General features: G+C 39.1%; 1 protein-coding gene across 1 annotated transcript in view; it reads left to right on the top strand.

Moving 5' to 3' along the window:
• pigg (phosphatidylinositol glycan anchor biosynthesis class G) overlaps positions 1-12,500 on the top strand; it is a 258,252-nt gene that overhangs the window by 173,828 nt on the left and 71,924 nt on the right. The window contains exon 10 of the mRNA XM_056472074.1: positions 7,427-7,618. Coding sequence (XP_056328049.1) covers positions 7,427-7,618 — 192 coding nt within the window. The remainder of the gene's footprint in view (positions 1-7,426; positions 7,619-12,500) is intronic.

Below are 12,500 nucleotides of genomic sequence, written 5' to 3'. Positions count from 1 at the left end.
TTCATTCAGTTTCATTCAGTGCTTTTGTTTTGAGTTGGACATTATAAAAGTAACATTCAAACTTTTTCTGAGGCTTTTTTGAATGATTCATTAAGGTAGGCATTAGTTTGCAACTCAGATATTACTTGCCGCACTGTTTGTGTCTGTGAGGGAAGATTTGTGGTCTAATTATGTCCTTGATATAATTTTTGCATTGATCATTCTTCAACTGCATGGCCACAGCTCAGCTAAAACATAATTTCATTTAACCTTCGGCTTTCATAACATTGGTTGCCAATCAGTAGCAGTGGTGAATAGTAAAGTGTGATGTTATGATATTATATCAGAGAAAAATGCAGATGTTTACGCACTAATGGAGTTGAATGCAGTGTTATTGTTCATGTTAACTACTGATAACATTCAGATGTTTACGTTAATTGCACTAAAGTAAAAACAAAGTAAAAATAAACATTGAGTAAAAAAATAAACTTTAAAAAAGGCATGAGCAAAATGACACTTACTAACTAGCTTAAAATCTGTAAAAGAAAAACTAAAACAAATGTAACAAACCATGGTTTGTTTGGTTGGTTGGTTGGTTGGTTGGATGGTTGGTTGACTAGTTGATTGGTTGGTTGACAAGTTGGCTGGTTGGTTGACTGGTTAGTTGACTATTTGACTGGTTAGTTGACTATTTGATTGGTTGGTTGACTAGTTGGTTGGTTGGTTGGTTGGTTGACTGACTAGATGGTTGACTGGTTGATTGACTGGTTGGTTGGTTGGTTGAATGGTTGACTGGTTGGATGGTAGACTGGTTGGTTGACTGGTTGGTTGACTAGTTGGTTGGTTAATTGACTTGTTGGTTGACTACCTGGTTCACTAGTTGGTTGGTTGACTGGTTGGTTAACTAGTTGGTTGGTTGTTTGGTTGGATGACTAGCTGGTTGGTTGATTGGTTGACTAATTGGTTGGTTGGTTAGTGGGTTCATTGACTGACTGGTTGGTTGACTAGTTGGTTGGTTGGCTGGTTCGTTGACTATTTGGTTGGTTGACTGGTTGGTTGATTAACTGGTTGGTTAACTGGTTGGTTAGTTGATTGGTTTGTTGACTGGTTGGTTAGTTAGTTGGTTGGTTAATTGACTGGTTGGTTAACTGGTTGGTTGGTTAATTGACTAGTTGGTTGGAGGGTGAATGGTTGGTTGACTAGTTGATTGGTTGGTTGACAATTTTGCTTGTTGGTTGACTGGTTAGTTGACTAGTTGATTGGTTGGTTGACTGGTTGGTTGGTTGGTTGGTTGACTAGATGGTTCACTGGTTGATTGACTGGTTGGTTGGTTGGTTGGTTGGTTGAATGGTTGACTGGTTGATTGGTAGACTGGTTGGTTGACTGGTTGGTTGACTAGTTGGTTGGTTAATTGACTTGTTGGTTGACTACCTGGTTCACTAGTTTGTTGGTTGACTGGTTGGTTAACTAGTTGGTTGGTTGGTTGGTTGGTTGGTTGACTAGTTGGTTGGTTGGTTAGTTGGTTCATTGACTGACTGGTTGGTTGACTAGTTGGTTTGTTGGCTGGTTCGTTGACTATTTGGTTGGTTGACTGGTTGGTTGATTAACTGGTTGGTTAACTGGTTGGTTAGTTGATTGGTTTGTTGACTGGTTGGTTAGTTAGTTGGTTGGTTAACTGGTTGGTTGGTTGGTTAATTGACTAGTTGGTTGGTCGGTTGACTGGTTAGTTGACTAGTTGATTGGTTGGTTGACTGGTTGGTTGGTTGGTTGGTTGGTTGGTTGGTTGACTAGATGGTTGACTGGTTGATTGACTGGTTGGTTGGTTGGTTGAATGGTTGACTGGTTGGTTGGTAGACTGGTTGGTTGGTAGACTGGTTGGTTGACTAGTTGGTTGGTTAATTGACTTGTTGGTTGACTACCTGGTTCACTAGTTTGTTGGTTGACTGGTTGGTTAACTAGTTGGTTGGTTGGTTGACTGGTTGGTTGGTTGGTTGGTTGGTTGACTAGTTGGTTGGTTGGTTAGTTGGTTCATTGACTGACTGGTTGGTTGACTATTTGGTCGGTTGGCTGGTTCGTTGACTATTTGGTTGGTTGACTGGTTGGTTGATTAACTGGTTGGTTAACTGGTTGGTTAGTTGATTGGTTTGTTGACTGGTTGGTTAGTTGGTTGGTTGGTTAATTGACTGGTTGGTTAACTGGTTGGTTAACTGGTTGGTTGGTTAATTGACTAGTTGGTTGGTCGGTTAGTTGACTAGTTGATTGGTTGGTTGACTAATTGGTTGGTTGGTTGGTTCACTAGATGGTTGACTGGTTGATTGACTAGTTGGTTGGTTGGTTGAATGGTTGACTGGTTGGTTTCTAGACTGGTTGGTTGACTAGTTGGTTGGTTAATTGACTTGTTGGTTGACTACCTGGTTCACTAGTTGGTTGGTTGACTGGTTGGTTAACTAGTTGGTTGGTTGGTTGACTGGTTGGTTGGTTGTTTGGTTGGATGACTAGCTGGTTGGTTGGTTGATTGGTTGACTAGTTGGTTAGTTGACTACTTGGTTGGTTGGCTGGTTGGTTGACTATTTGGTTGGTTGACTGGTTGGCTGATTAACTGGTTGGTTGGCTAGTTGATTGGTTTGTTGACTGGTTGGTTAACTAGTTGGTTGGTTAATTGACTGGTTGGTTAACTGGTTGGTTGGTTGGTTGGTTGGTTAATTGACTAGTTGGTTGGTCGCTTGACTGGTTGGTTGACTAATTGGTTGGTTAGTTGACTGACTGGTTGGTTGGTTGACTAGTTGGTTGGTTGACTGACTGATGGTTGACTAGTTCGTTGGTTGACTTATTGGTTGAATGGTTAGTTGGTTTGTTGGTTGACTAGTTGGTCGGTTGGTTGATTGGTTGACTGGTTGGTTGACTAGGTAGTTGGTTGATTGGTTGACTAATTGACTGACTGGTTGGTTAACTGGTTGGTTGGTTGCTTAACTGGTTGGTTGACTAATCGGTTGATTGACTGGTTGGTTGACTAGTTGGTAGGTTGGTTGACTGATTTGTTGGTTGGTGGGTTGGTTGGTTGACTGACTGGTTGGTTGCTTGGTAGTTTGGATGGTAGACTGACTGACTGACTGACTGATTTCTTGGTTGATTGGTTGACTGACTGACTGGTTGTAAATTCAGTGATGAAAAAAAATACAATTAATAAAGTAAGCTTAATTGTTTAAAATATATATATATATATATATATATATATATATATATATATATATATATATATATATATATATATATATATATATATATATATATATTTAAATATACAAAAAATGGTTGAAACAGTTTAAGACTATAACTTTAAAAGTCAAATGAAACAGTAAAAAAAACAAAGCCAAAATAAAATAATAAATGCTAATGATAACATAAATAAATAAAAATACCTTTAAATTATTAATATAAAAATAGTTTAAGCTAAATGAAACTGAGAAAAAAAGAATGATGTTATTAACATAAAAGAATAAATAAAGATTATAAATTTAAAAGGTATTTAATGATACTAAAATACCACCTTTTGTTGTTTTTTCTGTGGTTCAGAATTTGAACTAATAAGAATATTCAAATGTTTCATTTTATGCAGAATAGTATGTGTAAAATAGTTGAGCAGTTTAATTAAAATGCCGATGTGTATTCCAGAGTTCAGCAGTGGAGTTGAATCTAATTTGCTGTCCATGTTGTAGAGCATCCAGAAGGTGATTTTCAGGATGTTTCCTCAGAAGACAGCTGTCTGTGTAGGCTGTAGACAGCATGGCAGATCACTAGATGTTGGAACAGAGTCTTTCTCTCTCTCTCTCTAATGAACTGTAGATTCCATGGCTTCATGTTGTTGTTGCACACAAATCACACGTGACCCCCACCCCACACGTACACACACCTTTAGCGCTCACCTTTTTTTCACCACTCACTCACACACACATACAGACATACTTCTGGCTAACTGCTGCAGTACACATACACCACATCACACGGAACTGCTGACACACACACACACACACACACACACACACTGGTTGTTTGCTCGGTTGACTGGTTCGGTTGACTAGATGGTTGGTTGATTGGCTGGCTGGGTGGTTGGGTTGGTTGGTTGGTTAGTTGACTGGTTAGTTGGTTGATTGACTGGTTGGGTGTTTGGTTTGTTGACTGGTTGGTTGGTTGGTTAGTTTGTTGACTGGTTGTTTGGGTGATTGACTGGTTGGTTGACTGTTTTTTTTTGGTTGGTTAACCGGATGGTTGGTTGTTTGATTATCTGGTTGGGTGGTTGGGTTGGTTGGTTGACTGGACTGGCTGTTTGGTTGACTGTTTTTTTGGTTGGTTGACTGGATAGTTGGTTGGTTGATTGACTGGTTGTTTGGTTGGTTGACTGGTTGTTTGTTTGGTTGACTGGTTGTTTGGTTGGTTGGTCGGTCGGTTGGTTTGTTGGTTAGTTGGTTGGTTGACTGGTTGGTTGGTTGGTTGGTTGGTTGACTGGTTGATTGGTTGGTTGGTTGACTGGTTGGTTAGTTGGTTGACTTGTTGCTTGGTTGGTTAAGTGGTTGTTTAGTTGGTAGACTGGTTGTTTGATTGGTTGACTTGTTGCTTGGTTGATTGACTGGTTGGTTGACTTGTTTTTGACTGGTTGGTTGGTTGGTTGACTGGTTGGTTGGTCGACTGGTTGTTTGGTTAGTTGACTGGTTGGTTGGTTGGTTGGTTATCTGGTTGGATGGTTGGTTAGTTGGTTGGTTGGTTGGTTGCTTGACTGGTTGGTTGATTGACTAGTTGGTTGGTTAGTTGGTTGGTTGACTGACCGACTGACTGACTGACTGACTGACTGACTGACTGACTGACTGACTGACTGACTGGTTGGTTGGTCACCTGACTGACTGTTTGGTTGGTTAGTTGGTTGGTTGACTGGTTGGTTGGTTGGTTGGTTATCTGGTTGGATGGTTGGTTAGTTGGTTGGTTGATTGACTAGTTGGTTGGTTGGTTGGTTAGTTGGTTGGTTGACTGACCGACTGACCGACTGACTGACTGACTGACTGACTGACTGACTGACTGACTGACTGGTTGGTTAGTCACCTGACTGACTGTTTGGTTGGTTGGTTGGTTGGTTTACTGGTTGGTTGGTTGACTGGCTGATTGATTGATTGATCGATTGGTTGGTTGATTGGCTGCATTTGATTAAATTTGATTTGATTTGATCAGAATAGATTTAAAATATATTTTAACTGTAGAGAAAATAATCAGTGAAAAAATTTCTGTAGCCAGCTACCATTAGACACATTTAAATATAAAAAGTTAACATATTTAAATGTGGAATATAAATATGTTAATGTTGAAGAAATTTGTGATTTATCTTGTTTCTGAACGAGTAGTGTTCTGTAGTCTAGTTTTATTATTTTAAATGACTTTTTTTTTTTTTTTTGCAAAGGCAGATGTTTGCAGAAGAGATTTTTTTTCCATTATGTATTCTAGATGCTCTGACTCGCTGATGCACTTTATTTGTTTAAAAGTAAGTGTTTCTCATTAGTCCTACAACTGTCTCTGTGCTCCCCCGTGGTTCTTGTGGATTTCCAATTTCCCATGTTGCACCTTGCCATCCTGTTGCACGTTTCCAAAAAGGAAGTGTGAAATTCTGAGTTAAATGGAGCGCAGCATATGTGGACCAGTGGGATTTCTGTGTGTGGAGCACAACATGACAGAAATCCAGACAGAAACACCAACAAAGTGCCTTATTGCAGTAAAAAAAATCAGCTAAAGGAAACTGCTGTAGAATAGGGGAAAAGAAATGAATAGTTATTAACATACATCCCGATTTATTAAATATATTAAGTGTATGTAGATTTTTTTTAACAAAACCATGATACTATTGATAACCATGATAAATTTCATGATATGATTTATTCATATCGTTACCCTGACTTTGTACACTACATTGAAAAAACTGAAGCTACTCTGTCTTATATTCATAGCACATATTTACATTGGATTAGAAGAAAAATGTGTTGTTTTTTTGTTTTAACTTGTTTTATTCAATTTGCCTTAAAGCGAAAAACAATCCCCCTAGGAAAAATTAAAAGCATTCGTTTTTCTCAAAGTAGTAATTTTATTTTAAACAAGCAGATTTCATGTCATGTACTGTTTGTGTAATATTCAGTTTTGATGTATTTCCGATGTGAGTTTAATGACCATTTTACCTGACATTTATAGCCATATTGAAAGCAGATAGTAATTATAACTAGCAATTATCTAGCAGTTAAGTCTAAAGTACAAATTTATTTGGATTTTGCAATACAATAATGCAATATATAATATTTTACCATTGAGTGAATGCATTTTTGTTTTAGGCGCCTTTTTGGCTTCCCAGACGTCTCCGGCGAGTGCCGTTCGCGCCCACCCTGTCCACACTGTTCTCGCTGTCGAACGAACGTCTGTCTGTCCAACTGGCTGAATGATTGACGGGGCGACCACCCTAAACCCAACCAACGATTTGCAAAAGCCGTCCTAAAAAAGAAAAGCCCTCGTCTGATTTATTTTTTTTTGTTTTCAGATTTTACCACATTCTCACCCTGTTATGAACCTCTTCGCTTTATTTCTTGGATTTTGTTTTAGTCTTACCTGATTTCTGGAAGTGCTCTTCCCCGGGCTCAAACCCGGTCATCGTCGTCATGGTCAGCTCCTCTCTGCGTCTCGAGTCCGCCGACGTACAGGACGAGCTAACCGGACAAACTGGTTGCGGGACTACGTTTTCGGAATGAGCCTGGGTTGAATAATTCATAAGTATGGTGTTGGGTCACCAGCCAATACAGCATCAGCTGGTCTTAAGAACAACATATACTGCACAGTGGCCAGAGGAATTTTGAGCCATTCTTCCTGCAGAATAGTGGCCAGGTTACCATGATGCTGGTGGAGGAAAAGGTTTCCTGACTTGCTCCTCAAAATAACCAAAAGTGCTCAATAATATTTAGCTCGGGTAACTGTGCAGGCCATGGGCGATATTTAACTTCACTTTCATGTTCATCAAACTACTGTCACCATTCTTGCTGTTTATATTGGTGTATTATCATCCTGATACACGGCACCACTTTCATGATACAATGTTTGAACCATTGGGTGCACATGGTCCTCCAAAATGGTTCAGTAGTTCTTGGTACTGATGCCCATCTAGCACAAGTATTGGGCCTAGGCAATGCCATGAAACTGCAGCCCAAACCATCACTGATCCACCCCCATGCTTGACGCAACAGTCTAGGTGGTACACTTCTTTGGGGCTTCTCCACACCGTAACTCTCTCGGATGTGGGAAAGACAGTGAAGGTGGACTCATCAGAGAATAAACATGTTTCACATTCTCCACAGCCCAAGATTTTCACTTCTGACACCTTTGAAAGTGCAAATGAACCTCATGTCTGTTGTGTGTGTGTGTGTGTTTTCAGTGGTGATCATAAGGTGTTCCTCTCAGTGCTGGCGGCGGTGTCTCTTCTACTCATTCTGGTTTTGGTTCAACGTCACTGCTCTCTGGTGTCGAAGATCGCTCTGGCTCTCGGCCTGCTGGGCGTTTACAGCTACCGCGCTGCTGTCGGAAACGTCCTGTTCCCATGGCCACACAGCAGCCGCCAAGTCTCCAAGTAAGTCGGGTGATATTTAAATATCTTATTGACATTCCGTGAATGTCAGCTGCCGAATAAATTAGCTGGCCTCATTATCGTTGTTGTCGAATTGTCTGAAGTTTCTTGACTAACTTTATGTCCGTGAGCTCTTCTCATCTGAAAGCACAGTGCTGAGCGCAGGAAGCATGGAGTGTTTCTCGAGGGTTTTTAGCACAAACGCTCGACTCGAGAGGCTGAAATTCTGGCCGTCGAGAGCGGAGGTTTGTTTAGTGTTGACTTAGGAGTGATTAAACCTGTTATTAACAGAAACTGCAGCAAACAGAGTTGGATTTGAATGAGAAAACAGCAAATCTTAGTGGAAATGCTTGTTTTAGCCTACATGTTTACTTAAAAATGCATTTGACTGCAGTTTCTATTTAAAATAGTCATTTTACCGGTTATATTTTGCCCCATTCCTTCAGCTTAAAGTGCAATTTAAAGACTTAAGCAGGTTAATTAGGCAAGTTATGGTGATGTATAACAGTGGTTTGTTCTGTAGACAATTGAAAATAAATATTGCTTAAGGAGGCTTATAATATTGAACTTAAAATGGTTTAAAAAAAAATAAAAATTGCTTTTATTCTAGCCAAAATAAAACAAATAAGACTTTCTCCAGAAGAAAAAATATTATAGGAAATACAGTGAAAAATTTCTTGCTCTTTTAAATATAATTTGGGAAATCTTTAAAAAAAAAATCACAGGAGGGCGAATAATTTGGACTTCAGCTATATATATATATACAGTTGAAGTCAGTATTATTCGCCCCCTTTGATTTTTTTCCCATTTCCCAAATGATGTTTAAAAGAGCAAGAAATTTTATAATAATAATAAATATTATTTTTTTCTTCTGGAGAAAGTCTTATTTGTTTCATTTTGGCTAGAATAAAAGCAGTTTTTATTTTTTTAAATCCATTTTCAGGTCAAAATTATTAGCCCCTTTAAGCTATATATATATATATATATATATTATTTTTTTTTGATAGTCTACAGAAAAAAAAACACCATTATACAATAACTTACATAATTACCCTAACCTGCCTAGTAAACCTAATTACCCTGGTTAAGCCTTTAAATGTCAATTTAAGCTATATACTAGTGTCTTGGAAAAATATTTAGTCAAATATTATTTACTGTCATCATGTCAAAGATAAAATAAATATTAGAAATGAGTTATTAAAACTATTATGTTTAGAAATGTGCTGAAAAATCTTCTATATATATATATATATATATAATCATAGAATCTTAATATACCGCCCTAATTCAGTGTAATGCTTTTGTCATTGTGTGTAATTCAGATTCTTTATTACATCACAGTATCATCCGTTATTCTGAAACAGAGTAGCAGCAACAATTTCAGCATCGAATGCGAACCCTGCAGCTCAAGCATCGCTCTTGAGATGAGAAAGTTTTCAAGGATTGCTATTGTCATAATAATAGCTTGCCATTGTGTCAGGATCTGGACAGGGAGTTCTCTCCTCTCTCAGGGTCATTTTTACTGTTGTTTTCACCCCTGGCTCATTTGAAGCATTTGTTTTAAATCCTATTATGTTTTTTGCTTTATTTAGACATATGTGAGATCTGAAAGAAGTGCTTTTCAAAAAATAAAAGTTTTGAATGTTGTATGAAAAACAGCAGTATTTAGTTCTGTCCCAAGTGACACACTATGCACTTATACACTTGTGCACTAATACACTCAAGCATTTACATTAGAGTTTAGTGTCGTTCCAAATGGGACACTAACATTTTTTCTCCTAATCGTAAATTCAAACCATTTCTCTGGCGACATTTAATGGTTGCCAAATTAGTGAAATAAATTACCAAACTACTAATTAGTACCTAACATGAGTACAACTGTATCTACTATCGGGAGGCGGCATAATCACTTAAGTGGAAGAATTTTGCTTTTACAATACGAAACAAATCAAGAGATCCAACCTCAGTCTGAGTGCATGAAGTGTTTCACATATTTAGAAAGATTCCACCAGTGCACGTATTCTTTTTAGAATTTGTAGAATTTATACTATTTAAACTACAAAATGGTGCAGAATAGTGCATATTTATGCGATTTGTGACACCTTTTTTTTCTAAAGCTTTTCTAAAATAAGTCATAGGTTAAACCAAAGATAAGACATTAATTTATCCTTCCATCTATCCATCCATCCATCCTTCCATCCATCTATCCATCCAGTCATTCATCTATCCATCCATCCATCTCTCCATTGTTCTATTCAGTATAGTCCAGTCCAGTCAAATCTCACTCTAATCAAATACCATTCCAATCATATCCATCCATCCATCCATAAAAACATCCATCTGTCCACCCATCTTACTGTCCATCCATCCATCCATCCATCCATTCATCCATCCATTCATCCATCCATCCATCCATCCATTGTTTTATCCTGTGCAGTCCAGTCAAATCCCATTCCAATCAAATCCATCCATCCAATGTTCTATCCATCCATCCATTCATCCATCCATCCATCTGCTATTCCGTCCATCCTTCCATCCATCTGTTTGTCCATCTGTCCATCCATCTATCTATCCATCCATCCATCCATCCATCATCCATTACCATCTGTCTGTCCACCCAATCCAGTCCAGTCCCAAGCAAATCCCATGCCAGTCAATTTCCATTCCAATCAAATCCATTCATCCATCCGTGAGTCTGTCCTTCAATCCAGTCATCCATCCATCCATCCATCCATCCATCCATCCATCCATCCATCCATTGTTTTATCTAGTGCAGTCCAGTCAAATCCGTCCGTCAATCCATCTTTCTGTCCATCTTTCCATCCATCTGTTTGTCCATCTGTCCGTCCATCTGTCCGTCCATCCATCCTTCCATCCATCCATTCATCCATCCATCTGTCCAGTCCAGTCAAATCCCATTCCAATCAAAATCCCATTCCAATCAAATCCCGTTCCAGTCAAATTAATCCATACAAACGTTAGTTCTTCAATCGATCCATCCATTCATCCATCCATCCATCCAGTCATCCATCAATCGATCCCTCCATCCATTCATCCAGTCCAGTCTAGTCCAGTCAAAACCCAAATGTCTAATGCTTTATCTATCATTCCATCTATGCGTCCACCTGTGTGTCTATATCTATCTTTTCTGTTGGTTTTTCAGGTGAATTTTAAGTTTCTAAAAACTTCATGGGTTTGTGACGGTAAAATCTGAACAGTTATATATGACATTTTCAAAAGCTCTATGCCAGAACACAAGATGTGCTGAAGTGGACTGTAGAGCATAAACTGTCAAAGCTTGAGCTACCAAAGTCTTGTATGGCCAGTTTTGTCCTTCAGGTCAACTACTGTTATAGCGAAGATTTAGGAAAGATCGTTGTCTGCTTGCAATGCTTGGTTCAAGTGTCCTCAAATGCAGTCCTGTGCTTGTCTAGAGTGTTTCTGGCTTAAGAGAGTCTGAGTGCCTTACACACACACACACACACACACACACACACACAGCTTTGTTTTTCTATTTTGGGTAGGACATTACGTACTGTAGATTTCCATTGTTTTTTTAATGGTTAATGATACTGTCAATGGCCCGAACCTACCCAGACCTCTCAAAAATAAGCCATCATCAGAAAATGATTAGATATTAATGAAAACACATTCTAACCAATTTTTAATTTTAATTATTGTGGTCCAGTGAAAGTGGGTAGTTTTCACACCTCACTATGTAGGTGAGGACAAATGAGCCATCCATTCATCCAGTCATCCATCCATCCATTCCAATCAAATCCCATGCCATCCATCCATCCTTCCATCCGTCCGTCCATACATCCATTTTATCTACTTATCCATTCATCCATCGCTTTATCCATCCATCTGTCCATCCATCCAATTCAATCCAGTCTAATCCAATTCAATCCAATCCATCAATCCATCCATCCAATAATCTATCAAATAATCTGTCTTTCCATCCATTCATTCATTCATCCATCCATCCATCCATCCATCCATCCATCCATCCATCCATCCATTCCAATCAAATCCCATCCATCCATCCATCCATCCATCCATTCCAATCAAATCCCATCCATCCATCCATCCATCCATCCCAATCAAATCCCATGCCATCATTTATCCATCCATCCATCCATCCATCCATCCATCCATCCATCATCCATCCATCCATTTAGTCCATCCATCATCCATCCGTCAATTCCACAAGTCTAATCCAATCCAGTCCAATCCAACCAACTATCCATCCATCCATCCATCCATTCCAATCAAATCCCATTTCAGTCAAATCCCGTGCTGCCCATCCATGCCATCCATCCATTCCAATCAAATCCCATCCATCCATCCATCCTTCCATCCATCCATCCATCTATCCGTCCATCTATCCAATCAAATCCCATCCATCCATCCATCCCAATCAAATCCCATGCCATCATTCCTCCATCCATCCATCCTCCATCCATCTATTCAGTTCATCCAGCATCCATCCGTCAATTCTAATCAAATCCCATGCCATCCATCTACAAGTATAATCCAATCTAGTCCAATCCATCCAACTATCCATCCATCCATTCCTATCAAATCCCATTCCAATCAAATCCTGTGCCACTCGTCCATGCCTTCCATCCATCCATCCATCCCTTACAATCAAATCCCAATCCAATCAAATCCCATGCTGTCCATCCATGCTGTCCATCCATGCTCACAACTATAGCTAAACCAGCACACTTGCACACACACTTAAACAACTGTCTTTATCGGGACTTACCACAGATCTAATAATTCGTGTGTCTGTTCATCCGTATATTCGTCCGTCCGTGAGTAAGGACAATTGAGCCCTCACAACCATAGCTAAATCAGTACACATGCACACACACTTAAA

Source organism: Danio aesculapii, chromosome 14, assembly GCF_903798145.1.
Source record: "Danio aesculapii chromosome 14, fDanAes4.1, whole genome shotgun sequence".
Lineage (NCBI taxonomy): Eukaryota > Metazoa > Chordata > Actinopteri > Cypriniformes > Danionidae > Danio > Danio aesculapii.
The sequence above is the reverse complement of the archived record's forward strand: the minus strand, read 5'-3'. Positions and strand labels throughout refer to the sequence as shown.